At 40.2% G+C, this 13,813-nt stretch overlaps 1 protein-coding gene and 1 long non-coding RNA gene across 4 annotated transcripts in view; one reads left to right on the forward strand and one right to left on the reverse strand.

Moving 5' to 3' along the window:
• PDZD8 (PDZ domain containing 8) overlaps positions 1-7,788 on the reverse strand; it is a 56,120-nt gene extending 48,332 nt beyond the window's left edge. The window contains exon 1 of the mRNA XM_007424027.4: positions 6,578-7,788. Coding sequence (XP_007424089.1) covers positions 6,578-7,452 — 875 coding nt within the window. The 5' untranslated portion in view covers positions 7,453-7,788. The remainder of the gene's footprint in view (positions 1-6,577) is intronic.
• An 86-nt stretch (positions 7,789-7,874) lies between these two features.
• LOC112540176 (uncharacterized) overlaps positions 7,875-13,813 on the forward strand; it is a 72,353-nt gene continuing 66,414 nt past the window's right edge. Inside the window, exons 1-2 of one of the 3 annotated variants that reach the window (XR_015794487.1) lie at positions 7,875-8,053; positions 11,755-11,796. This is a non-coding gene — a long non-coding RNA (uncharacterized LOC112540176). Of the gene's footprint in view, positions 8,277-11,754; positions 11,797-13,813 lie in introns of all 3 variants that reach the window. The other 2 variants (XR_015794488.1, XR_003084243.2) reach the window with 2 other exon arrangements.

Raw genomic sequence — 13,813 nt, forward strand, 5'->3', positions numbered from 1 at the left:
CTTAGGCAAATTAGTGAACATTTTCTTCAGTCCTTTTCAAATTAAAGTCAAAATGTACACATAACATGCTCAGTGGCAATTTTAAGACTGATTTTAAAATTAATCATTAATTTCTTTTGGAGTACAAAACTATTAAATTCACTATCTATTTTATATTTATAAACTGCTTATAATCAGTCTATGTGCAACATTTTGACTTTAAGTACAGGTAGTCCTTGCTTACTGACCACCCATTCAGTGACCATTTGAAGTTACCAAGCCACTGAAAAAGGAGACTTGTGACGGGTACTTGAAGTTGCGGCCGTTGCAGCATCCCCCAGTCACATGATCCTGATTTGGGCACTTGGCAACTGGCGTGCATTTACAATGGTTGTCGCATCCCACGGTCATGTGATCACCACTTGCGACCTTCACAGTTGGCTTCCAACGAGCAAAGTCAATGGGGAAGCAGGCAGGAAATTGCAAGTCATGGTCATGTGATGTTATGCTTAACAACCCATGGTGATTTGCATAAGTCAGGCGCAGCCACACGACATTTCACTTTACAACCATATCACTTAGCTATGGAGTTGCCAGTCCTAGTTGTGGTAGGTAAGTGAGGACTACCTGTATGTCAAACAAAAATTAAGTGATCCCTGGAATACTTCTATTCTATTGTAGCTTTTCTTTCAAACAGATTTCTTAATCAAAAAGCATGATATATATGTATTTTCTGCAGCTTTTATATTAGTGTTATATTATTATCACTTGCAGAACCATACATGCATATTCCAATTATAACAATCCCTTGTTGCTTACATCACAATTCTTCAAATGACTTTATGAATACATATACTAAATACTGTACATTTAACCCACTCTGAAATTCCCAATTCTCATAAACATGTTTCAAGGTCCTTCTGATCACAGAAATTTACCATTCTTGGTTCTTACTCCCACTCCTCATTTAGTGACCAAGTTCCATTCCAAAAAGCAGGTCATTAAGTGAAATGGTTGCTAAGTGAACATGTGACTGAGAGAGAGAGAGATGCTGCTGTCTCATTCAGATAAAGTTCTCTAGTACAGCTACATCAACTTTCACTCTGGCATGCGTTGTTGTCAGGTGCATGAAATTTGGCCATAAATGTGTGCATTGGTTGGAACATGAATTTTTTATTACTGTTTATTACTGTTGTACTTGAGAATGGTTGCTAACTGTGAAGGAATGGTTGGATGAAGGCTGCGCTCAGGGAGATAAGCATTCCCTTAGCCCCCAACAGTAGCGTGGGAAGTTTAAGAAGATGAGATTGGCACCACCCTAAGGAATTCACAGTGTTTTGGCTTGCTGGCTTAGGAAGTTAGATTCAGTCTGGAGAGATTTCTGTCTTGAGGTGGAAGCTAATAAATGCAACAGAATTGTATCTGCACTGTCTCATGGAGTTCTTTGGGCTGAACCTGACACTAACTGAGGTAGTCGCTAAACAAGATGTGGATATAATGGGTTTGCACTTCCCTAGGTGGAACTTTCCAGGGCTCTTGGCTCCTGAGCAAGTGACAACTGTGCACAATCTACCTTGAGTGCCAATTATGACCTTTCCTATATCAGGTAGCACTTCTCAAAATCACTTATAACTTAGTCTGCAAGGATCCTAACAAGGGGATTGTCAGATTCAGCCAGCACAGCACAGCGACCGCTGCCGCTCAGTTTCACCTAGTCAATTTCACCGCCCCAGGTGCTAGCAGCAGAAAAGGGGAAGTTAGCCAAACCTTGAACTAATTGCAGATGGCGGTGTGGAGAGCAGATACATTGTATCACCGTCAGCTTCCCTCAAGCACTGCAGACAAAGGGAAACTCAGCGGCTTGGAAGCACAGCAATCAGTGCGTGATTAAGAACTCCCAGCTTTATGTGCAACAGGAAAACCCAACAAATGCAACAACCACACAAACAATAGACGGCAAGTAAGAAGACAAAAGAACCGGATTGAATCTGCCATTTGGGCAAGGGGGGATTACTGCAGGTAATCGGTAACTAGGCAACGGGGTAAAGCACGGGAATGGGGAAACTATAAAACACCATGTAAGTTATGCCAAGCCAACCCTGGCTTTGTCTGTACCTACCTATGTTACACTCTAGTAAACTTCTTTGCTGAACCTGTGTGTCACGAGAGTTTCATTGGAGCTGAACGGGGTAACCTTGAAGACCACTCAGACGTTACAATTGGTCTAGAACACAGTTGCATGAGCAGTTATAGGCATTTCCTATTTCACCTATGTAATATCTCTACTCTGCAAGCTGCAGAAGCTACCTGAAGTTAACTTCAGGACCACCTTTTCCCTATTGCTTCTTCCAAAACAGTAAGATTTGGTATAGTTGGCATGCTTTAGGTCCCAGCTGTAAAACGTTGCAATCTTGCGAGACCTAAGAGAGGTACCATCACTGTAGCTGTTATGCCCTATGGAATAACATTTTCCCTGAAGTCTTTATGGCCCCAACTCTGCTGAACTTTTGCAAAGCTGTGAAAAACTATTCTTGAGATACTGTGGGGTGATTTGCTCTTTGATAGCATACTTTAGTATTTGACTAAGATAGAGTTTTCTTCCCTGCTGCACTGTACTTATGTCTGGTGGGTTGCTGTTATTATTATTTCTATGCTGTTATTTTAACCCTAATATGTAAGCTGCTGAGAATTACTCTGATGACGGAGGTGGCACATAAGTTGTTAAATAAATAAGCTTTAGGGAAATATCTTAGTTAAAATGAAGTAACCCCCAATTTTCTTCTATTTATTAATTTGTAAGGAGGCTACCTATTCCCTCTCTTCATGCATTTATCACAAATATTGTTCTTAAATCCAGAGATGCAGAACATGTGGTTCTCCAGATGTTACTAAACTACAGCTTCTAGTATCCCTCTCATCATCACTCATGCTAGCAAGAGCTCTTGAAAGTTGTAATTCAACACCTGGAATATGACAAGTTCCCCACTTTAATGTATTCTAGTGTTCAGTTGATATTGTACTGCAAAAATATTGTAAAAATCTTCTACACAGAAAAGCTAGATGTTATCCAGCCCCACTTATTTATTTAGCAACATTTGTATGCCACTCCAAAAACAGAATATGGCAGCTCAAATAATGAATCATAAAAACTTAAAACCAAGTATTCAAATAAAACCATAGAATAAAATGCAGTCAACCAACAATACGTATAACAGCCTTCATAACCAATCCCCTAGACACCAAATGCCCAGTGGATAGTCTTCATCTCTTTTCTGAAAGATATTAGGGAGGGAGCCATCTTAATCCGGGGGGGGGGGATCTGTTCCATAGGATTAGGGCATCCATGAAACCATCCTGCTTCTATGCCTGCCTGCCTGTCTGTTCTTCTGAGGGAAAAAAATTAGGAGCATACCTTCCCAGTTAGAACATGCAGGGCAAGCTTACTTCAACATTTGGTAATACCTAGTTGAAGAGCCAACTTGACTGGCTACAAAAGTGTCCCTAATTAAGCAGCAGGTTTTCTCCCTCTTTTACATATACACACAATACATGCTTGTAAAACCTACAAAATGTAAACACTATATTAGAAGAGGGTTTCCTTGTATTTATTTAAATTGGGCAATCCCCACAGATGTTATTCAAGTAACTGAGAACCAATCATGTTTGAACATATCTGGTTCTGGGCTAAAACATCAATATTTACAAGACAAAGTGCAGGAATGCTTTTAATACAATGAAAAGAATTCACAAGACATGTTCAAACATATTAAAAAGATGAATGCTAACTTTGTTATATTACTTCTGGTTCAAAAATAGAAAATTTCACACTGGGGCCAATAATGTGAACTGCAACAAAAATGTAATATTCTAAATTCTTTTCCTGCTCAAGGGAGTTACAAGCGCTTTTTAAGTTGTGTTGCAATCTGTAACTGCACCCAGAAAAGAACTCCCACCAATAGATGAGTGAAAAGTAAGCTTTGCTTTTGTCAAATGCATATGCATATCAGGTAACCCATGAGTTCTACACTTTTTCAGAGATGTATGTATTTATTGGATTTATCCCCCCACCTCCCATCAGAGACTGTTAGCTTGCAACATCTATCAATACAAAGTAATAAAACAAGGACAAACAAGCCTTTCTGAAAAAGCTCAACTTTTAATAGCTTACAGTAATGCTTCTTAAAGTGTGGTCCTAGGGTGCCTGGGGATCCCCCAAGACCCTCTCAAGGATCCGCAAAATCAAAATTATTTGCCAGCTTATGTTGAAAAATAATACAATATTAAAATCCCATCAAACAATTGTGAGAAGTGGGAGTGGCAGCAAATGCATACATTTTAATTTTTAATATCAATAAATATAACCCATATAAACAAAAGCTCTTTGGGGATTCTCCGTAATTTTTAAAAGTGGGAAGGAGTCCTGAGAGAAAAAAGTTTAAGGTAGCTACTGTGACATTGAGAATCTGACTTTATACTGAATACTGCTTCCAATCTGAACCTTTACTTTCTTAATATTAGCATAAAGATCTAAAAGCAATACTTCAAATCTATAATTCCATCATGTGAGAGAGCTGCCTATTTTATATACTGATTTGTTTTGTTTATTTATAATTTAATTTATAAGGCCGCCCAATTCAACACTGACTGTGGATGGTGTAGAAATAAAAAAACAAGCACACAATCTAAAACCAAGCAAAAGATAATAAACGTAACAGGGGAATAAGCATACCTCATAACTGAAAAAGAAAAAAACACAAGGATTCCTAACCTATCCCAAAGCTTGGAGAAAAAGTGTTTTTCAAAAGTTGTTTAAAGAATTACAGGGCTGGAACAGTTCAAACCTCCAAGGGATGCTATTCCAAAGACCATAACAGAGAAGGCACACTTCTCCGGTCTCATCAGATGACAATGCTTAATGGATGGGAAATGAAGCCACCCACTCTGTCAGATCTTATAGGACAGGCAAAGAGAATGGGAAAGAGGTGGTTCCTTGGAAAACCAGGCCCTATGCCATTAAGACTTTACAGGTGATAACCAACACTTTGAATTTTACCTGCAAGCTCATTAGGTACCAGCAGTGTTGCATAGGTATACTGAGGGATGCCCATAACTGCTTGTGCTGCTGCATTCTGGACCAATTGTAGCTTCTGAGTGGTCTTCCAGGGCAGGCCCATGTAGAGTGCATTGCAACAATCCACAGGTAAGATGACCAAGGCATAAATAACTGTGAGAAGAGACTCGGTCCAGGAAAAGGTGGAATTGGCACACTAGATTAACTTCCAAGTCACACTGCCACCTGCTCTTCCTGCTATAAGCCCAGGAAGTTCCCCAAATTGTGTACCAGTTCTGTCTGGGGAAGTGCAACACTATTCAGAACCAAAAATGGAGAATCTCTGGCACTGGAAGAACCATGAACCCATGGCTACTTGGTCTTGTCAGGGTTCCTTCCCATCTAGACTCCAATACCCCCTAGGCACTGGAACAAACCTCAACGTCATCACTTGGTCAACCAGGGATCAAGATATATAACTGAGTATCATCATACTGATGACAACTGACCTTGTGTCAACAGATGACCTCACCCAGCAGCTTCATGTAGATATTAAACAGGAGAGATGAGAGTGTCAAGCCCTGAGGCATCCCACAAAGGCTGTACCTTTTCCCACCTGTTAACACTGAGTGGAACCAGTCATGTAGAAAAGAGGAAAACCATTGCAACACTGTGCCTCCCACCCCCAAGCCCCCTAACAGTCCAGAAGAATACCATGATCAATATCAAGGAGAACCAGGATGGTCACACAAGCCCTATCCTGACTCTGCCAAAGGTCATAAATTAAATGAAATCAATGCTGTCATTCCCAGCTGAATGGATGATGAATAAATGTGGAATGAATATAGAACTGAGTGACCAATATGAAAGGAGTACTTTGAGGTGTTTTGTTGATGTGGAGGAAATGAATAAGGACCACATTTCAAAACAAATCTATGAAGGCAGAGTGAATGGGTCAAGAGAAAGACTATGAAAGTTGTGGTTGTATGGAACTGATGAAATTCTGAAAAACAACTGAGAAATTTAAAGAACAAAATGCAAGGATGGATGGGGAGGAAATGAGGCTGGTTTGCAAGAACAGAAATATACAGAAAAGCCTAATTATTAGTTTGGTGAAAACTTAGATATATTCCCTCTTCTTTTTCTTAATTCATGTATTAATTCCTTTGGCTTATTGCTTCTTACCCCTTTTATGTGCTCAGCATAATGCTGTTTCCCAAAAACGGGAATAGTGTGATGAGTATGCATGTGGGTATAAAAATAAAACATCCAATTCATTATCAAAGCCCACTATGATGTGAGGTTTGAGCTTTCTTCAGAAATCCAGCATGGCTTCTAATAAGCCTAAATGTTGTAGAATTATACGTTGAAAGCCAAGTTTATTCATCTTCCCCATTTATTACCATGTCCAAAAGACATTTGTGTCACACTTAAACTGCCCTTACCAAACTTCTTCAGAGTAACCCAGTGAAGTATTCTTCTTCCATTCCCACTCATCTTACGCAAGCATGCAATGTAACTGTATCTTCTTAATCCAAAACAACTTACCTGATTTTATAGTGAGGTAATGTATGCTTGCGCTTAATAACTTTCTTGAACTGATTGACAATGATGGAAGTGAGTTGTGGCAAGGGCCTTCCTTCGAATTGCGACTTGACTTCAAGGTCGATCACAGGTTCATCAACAAAAGCAAAGGACCAGTGTGTGAAGGGTATACGGGTGAAGACCAGCCTCAGCCGACCCACAATTCTAGAGATTTTGGCAAACAGATATGCTGACTTGCCAAAAACAAGGTCTGCATCAATGGCCAAGTGGAAGCCACCATCATACTCCACGTCAACCTCAAAGTCCAGCTCCTCCGGGCAGCCTTCCTCATTACAAGTCACTGGCCGCAATATCTTGATATTTTTAAAAAGGGGCACGACGTTCCCAAAGGAGACATCCCGCAAGCTGAGCCCCTCCAGCACCTTGCCAGTCACTTTTGTCTGCAGAAGCTCCTCAAATTCTACCTTGATCTTCCTGGTGACCCAGTGCCGGATCAAGGAGGTGTCCTTGAGCTCCCTGAAGAGAAAGAGGCAGACGGCATTGAGCCAGTAGAGGGTCTCCTCCGTACACTCCACCGAGGGGGGCGATTCCTGGCTCGAGGGCAGCGCCTGCTTTAAGCTCTGCTCGCTTTTGGAGGGCGACTGGTTGAAAAAAGCTCCGGCGAAAAGCGCCTCCTGCCCGATCCCGAGGAAGCCGGTGAAGTACTCCTTGAGGGTCGAGTCGGGCATTACTCTCGTAACAAAGATGTTGGAGGTGCGAGCCCGGGACGGCCCGGCCGCGACTTCGGGCTTCCTCCGATAAAAGAACAGGATCTGGGCGAGCAGCGTGAGGCAGGAGCCCAGCAGAGCTGACAGCAGTATTCCATAGACCGACAGCATCGCCTCGCCTCAGAGCCCTTCGCCGCCCCAAGCAAACGCGCCGATCCCTGAGAGCCGAGGGGCCCTTCGCACCTTACGCCGCATCCGGTAGCGGCGCAGCCATCCCCGCCTCCTCCATCTTGCGGACAACGACCTGCGGAAAACGGGCCCCGCGCTCTGTCAGGACGCGAAACTCGCGGCCGTCTCCCTGGTCCGTCCCAGACAATAAGGCGAGAATCCGCTGCTGCCGCCCGCACGACTCCCTCCTTCCCCGGCCCGCTCAGCCCCTCGCGCCGGCGGCGGCAGCGGCATCCGGGTCTTTTCTCCCTTCCCTTCCGCCACCCTCCTTTCGGAAATGAAGAAACCAACTGCTACTTCTCTCCCTTTGCTCCGCTATTTCCTTAGGTCTGGATTGGAGGAATCCGAGAGGACCGGAGGGTTACGTCATAGGGCACGCCGTCCCTTCTCGCTGACCTCATAATACTGCGGAGGGAGGAAACAACAACAAAAAAGAATAAAAGAAAAAAAAGCCAACGGTAGAATGTACGCGTGCGTACTCCGTCCTTCCATTCCCTCCCTAGCGCGGTGCTTCAAAGCAAGTCGGAGAGCGTTCGGCTCGTAGGTGAGGAGAAACGCGGGCGCCTCGGAAAGAGTGATCTCATTTTGCAGGCCAATAAATCTGATGAAGTATGTCTTACGTACAATTCCTCATCCTGCACGGAAGGGGGATTCCCTTTTCAACGTAAAATGAAAAAGAAGGGTGAAAACGAACGGTTTAGGGAAGGCATCTTGTTACGAGTTTTTCTGGCCGTTGGTCACTCTCTGGCTACTGAGTCCCGAAGGAGGTATGACTTCCCGCCCTGTTTCTTTTCAGCAGAAGCGGGTCGCGTCTCCAACTGTTTCCTGCACATGGGGAATTTTGAGACAAAATACTGATGATGATACTTAGAAATAGGGCAGTACCTGTTCCTGACTAGGGAAAAGTGGTGATGAAAGTGGTCCAACCACAGTAAGAAAAGGAACATTCTGATTAAAAATGCAGATAAAATAACATAATTTAAACAGCAATAATAATTTGATAAAAGCCATTCTTAAAGCTATAAAAAAAGGCTAAGTTGAACAGGTGCAGGTTATATGAAATGCACAGCTGTAAGCCACACAATGAATTTTAGGATTTACAACAGATTCAGTGCCCTCAAGATTACGATGACCACGATATTTGCAGAGTGGCTTCCCCAAATTAGAATAATAAAAACGTTCTCTTGAAAGGGCCGCCAGTGAAGACACTGAAGTTGAAGTAGAAATTGAAGAAGTAGTGGGCCAGCCTTTTGGGGCTGGAGGATATATCTGGAATTTTGAGAATATGTTATGGCTATTTTCCTAAAATTGCTTGGAACATTAGGCTTGCCCAATGTCAGCCGTAGGTAGTTGTAACATAATCAGTTTACAAAAGTGATTTATCAATCCAGCCATCACTTCACGCCCCCTCTCCCAGAGGTTCTTACAATTTCTGCTTACATACGTTTCTTTTTTGGAGGTATACATTTCCAAATAAAGCACAAGGGTGCAGTCACCCAACATTTCTGTTTTCCAAGCGTATATAGCTTATTGGAGCCTAGAGGTGTTATTGGAAATAAAGACAATGCTAGAGGCTGGGGGTTAGCTTTATAACATGTCAGTGTCCCACTTTTGGAATTACATTTTTAAAATGTAAAAAAGGCACATGGGGCAGAGAGCCTGGCAAGGACCAAGGTAGGTGTGTGCAGCCACATTGGTGCCATCACACTGGATATCCAGCCATAGCTCGTATGAATTGAATGGGTCACAAAAGGAACATGATATATTTTTCCTGGATCTGCAATAGCTTCTTAAAGTCTCTAGATACATTTCAGTCTCCTATTTTCCCCTCTAAAATTGTAACTAATCTAAGCCCAATACAGTAAAATTGGAAGTAGCGGGCGGGGGGGGGGTTATTTAGTGATGCATTAAGTTATTCATAGTTAATATTTTTTTATTTAGAAACATTTTAATTATCTGTTTTATTTTATATTTATTTATTTATTTATATTTCAAATTTAGATACTGCCCATCTCACAAAAAGTGACTCTGTTTTACAAATATTTTGTTCATATGCTTATTAATAATGATAGATGTTACCATAGATGTTCAAATAGTTCAGAAAATTAAAGATCTGAGTTACAAAACAATCTACTTATAATTTCTAAATTAAATTAGGGGGAAATTGTACAACTAAAGATTAAATCCCTAGTCCCTTAGAAGATTCTAGTCCCTTAGAAGCCTTTCATCTACAGCTCAGGAAACCATCACCCTCTGGGACTTTTTCTTTTTTGGTAATGTTTGTAGAGTTTTTACGTCTTTTGTAATTTTATATGTATTTATTATTTTAATGGGGGAAGCGGTGGTGCAGTGGCTTAATGACGCTGAAAGTTGCCGGCCAGAAATGGTCGACGCTTCAGCGGTTCGAGTCCAGCCTTCGCGTTAACAGGGTGAGCTCCTGTTTCCTCCCCAGTTCCTGTCAACCCAACAGTTCAAAAACTCATGTGAGTAGATAAATGGGGACTCTCACTCCGGTGGGAGGAAAAATGCTGGCAGCGCCTTGCAAAAGGAGTCAGGAGCAGTTGCCAGTAAGCGTGAAACCGCGCTCGCCTGAAAAGGGCGCAAAGCAACGGAAACTCCACCTCCTGCGCTCGCCAGCTGGGCTCTGCTCTAGGAAGGAGGCTCTGGCAAACCACTTCCGAGACACCTTGCCTTGAAAACTGCAAGGACTCATCCCACTCACAAAAACCAAAGGGCCAGTTAGATTTTTTAAGGTATCTTAAAAGATTTTTTAAAATTGTTGTAACAGTTTGTACTGTTGAAAGCTTGTTAGCTCATGGCTGGTCTGAAATCCATGAGTATTCAAGGGCACAAGCCAGAAAAGGAGTGTTGAAGATGAAGAGGGTGAAATCGTAATGTACTAATTTGCAGAGGACCCTTGGTAGGTTTGAAGATGACCAAAGAGATAAAATCAAAGCATCTTGTTGCCTGTCAAAGCTAAATCAAGGCCAGTTGCCAGTTCATCTGACTGAACTAGAGAAATCTTGCCACTAATACCTGTAAGTCCTTCCTTAACTCTAGAATTAGACTTAAGAACTCTAGAGGTAGAATTTTAATTAGAAGAGACAAAATTAGAATAGGGGATGTATATGTTGAGCTTAGATCATAATCTGTGCGCATATAGATGCTTAGAATTTACTAGAACTCAAAGTTGGAGTTCAGAAAAAAATGTTTTCACTTTTGAAACACTCTTATGAGCAAGGGAAGAACAAGTGTTCACTGTAAATCATGTCTGTAAAGCTTAGCTGGAAACAAAACTTTTCCATTTCCAGCTAAGCTTTGCAAACATGATTGCTATGTATTTTATCTGTAGTCTGAATTAAAGGGAGGATTAGAATGTTGTTCTGTCTCCTTCACTCAGATCCTTCAACATATCCTGTGACATTTATTTGTTTATTTGAATTTATTCGCCACCCAACTCCAGTGGACTCTGAACGGTGTACAAAATTAAAAAACATAAAAACAGTGTGAAACATTAAATCTCAATAATTTAACAATCCATATCATTTGTGCCATTATTACTTACTCCTCTCTATATTCCTATCATTTAATAATCACTGTATTTGCTAAGTAGTCTGCTTACCAAACAAGCATGATTAAATAACAAAAATAGAGTTTGCAACAACCAAGCTCAGAGAACCCAGGACTCTGCAGTTCAATCCTAAGCTACATATATTCTCTTCTGTTAGTTTGCATATTGTTTATCACACTTTCTTTTGTTAGGTTACTTGCAGAAATCTGTACATGGGAGCATGCTTTAAAATAGTTGCTTAATACCAATAATTGATTTCAACAAGGAAGGTTGAGTGATACTGCATTGTAATCTATTGTTATGTAACTCAATTTTTTTAAATTAAAAAGTGCATTAGTGTTATAGATACTCAAGGGCCTTGCTGTTTAATTGCTCATGAAGATATTTTTTCCCAGTTAAAAACACTTCAAGGCTTTGCTGGGTGTGGATAGAAGGTAAAGGAGGTTCTACTGGTTGATGATTTGCAATAGATCATCAAAGGGTTCTGGATTTATTGTTTAATAATAGTAACAAAAGGATTCCATACCTCCTAAATTATTCTCTTAGAATACTTAATAGGTATCTATACAGAGACATCTTCCTGCTTTTCATCCCACAGAAAAGCTGAAAGTTGTTTAAAATAAAATCATAAAATGTTACTGCTACAATCATATTCATTTTTTATTTTTTTTTAGCGAGTAGCAGTAGTGGGTATCCAACCTTGTGCATCTGATAAGGTATGTTCTTTATTTCAGACACGTTTCTGCAATGCTTTTTATATCTGAAGCTGGATGTGACAATGCTCTTTTCCCTAACTACTTCATGGAAGCAAATCTAATGGTGCTGACAGGTGCAGCTGTTATTCTTCCAAAGTCATATGACATACCTGGATGCAATTGCCATCATGGAATATGGCACCAAAATTGACCTTCAGGGATATGAATAGATACATTCAGTCAGATAATGCTGAAAGGAGAGGGAGGGAGGGAGCGCTGATTATCTTTAGTATGCTGTTGTTCCCTGTGTTTTTTAATAGGATATATTTGACTACTGGCAACTTTAATTCTATACAGTATTGTTATATTTCTGTTGTGTTTTATTTCAAGAGCGTATTGCTTCCTCTTGCTACACACACACATGCACACACTTCTCAGTTATGAATATCTTGACTGTCTTTTTTATATTCTTCCATTGCTAGCAAGAGAAAATAGATGACCAATTACCCTCATTCTTCATATGTGATCAGTAGAAAGGCAAGATGTTGAGTAAAGTGCATAGAACCTAGGTAAACTAACATGTTTGCTATTGCAGGTGCTATTTCATTACTTACCTACAGTTTTTTGGTTTCAGAGTTGCCACACTTACAAGATTAACATTCATGATCATTTACATGAATTGTGTTTATACACTGCTACAAGTAGCGCTGATATGTGTACTATAGAAGGAACCCGTGTGTTTCTCTGCATTAATACATAAATGTAAGTTAATGAAAGAGGAGAAAGACAATTCTCTTAATCAGCTTTCTGAGATGTTAATTTGTGGCTTATTGGCTTTAAACATAGGTATTGTGATATTGTGCCATGTAAAAATAATGTACTTTAGCAGGGAACACAGCAGAGTAAATGCATCATGCTGTTCATCTATTATTCAGTTTATAAATAAACACACCCCTCTGTTGTTCTCTAGAGAGTTTGAGAAAGCCTGATGATTAAAGGCAAAGGAAGAGAGGCCTGCAGATAAACATGCCTAATAAAAGGCTGGGGCAAATGGAGAGGGATAAGAAAGAGCAGGCACAAAATACACATTAAGAACTCGTGTCTAAAATTGTACACTGTGGCTGTAGTATAAAATGTATAAGCCAAGGATAGGCACTTGATATTGTCAATGGTCAGGAGTTCTGGGAGGAATTGTAAAGACTTTCCTGTGCTCCAGTTCTCTCTGTAGTGGTAAATTGGCATCTGGACTATTTTGTCATAGAGAGGGAGGGGTAGATGGCATAATTACATGTTATGTTCTTCCATTAAGAAAAAATAAATCAAACATTTGTTGCAGATGGAATGAAACAGTGTTCGCTCAGCATCTTGGGCCAAGATCAAAATTAGGGTTTAGGGTGGATCTTGGATCTATTCAAATGTACTAGCTAAATGAGTATCTTGTCTGTAAGTAAAGGAAAGTTGTTGACAGATTTCTCTGTAGTCATCACATTGAAATAGTTGGAAAAAGCAAATCACTAGAAGACATTTGGATGAAAGTTCAGAGAGAATATAACTTTCAATTTATCTTTGTGAAAGTAAATTTTCAGCGCTCATCCAAAAGTGAATTTTGAAATAGACTAAATGTTACGCTATTCCAAGACATTTTTAAGAAAGAAAACTCATGTCAGACATTGAAGAAATATACCATCCTAAGTACATACATCCCATTGAGATTTTTAATTGATGCATTAAATATAAAGGAAAATAAATGTGTTTTTTAAAGCAAGTTTTATTTCAATATTTTTTATTTTTTAAATCTTTTTTTAAAAGGAACAATCATAGGTCTCATAAAAAATATTGCTCAATTTTACACGGTCCAAAAACGGTTAAGAAACATTGGAAGGAAGAATCAGTATAGCATCTAGCTTTGCCATTTTAGCTGCCATGTGGAGAAAATTCTTCATATGACATCTAACTATTTCTACCCATTATTGGAAGTGAAATAAGGCATGTAGAGGTTTACAACCCCAAACCTAGGCTACCAGTTGACGTGCATCTC

The sequence above is a fragment of the Python bivittatus genome, unplaced genomic scaffold, assembly GCF_059951505.1.
Source record: "Python bivittatus isolate LINGU-HERP-01145 unplaced genomic scaffold, Pbiv_v1 ctg000980_np1212, whole genome shotgun sequence".
NCBI lineage: Eukaryota > Metazoa > Chordata > Lepidosauria > Squamata > Pythonidae > Python > Python bivittatus.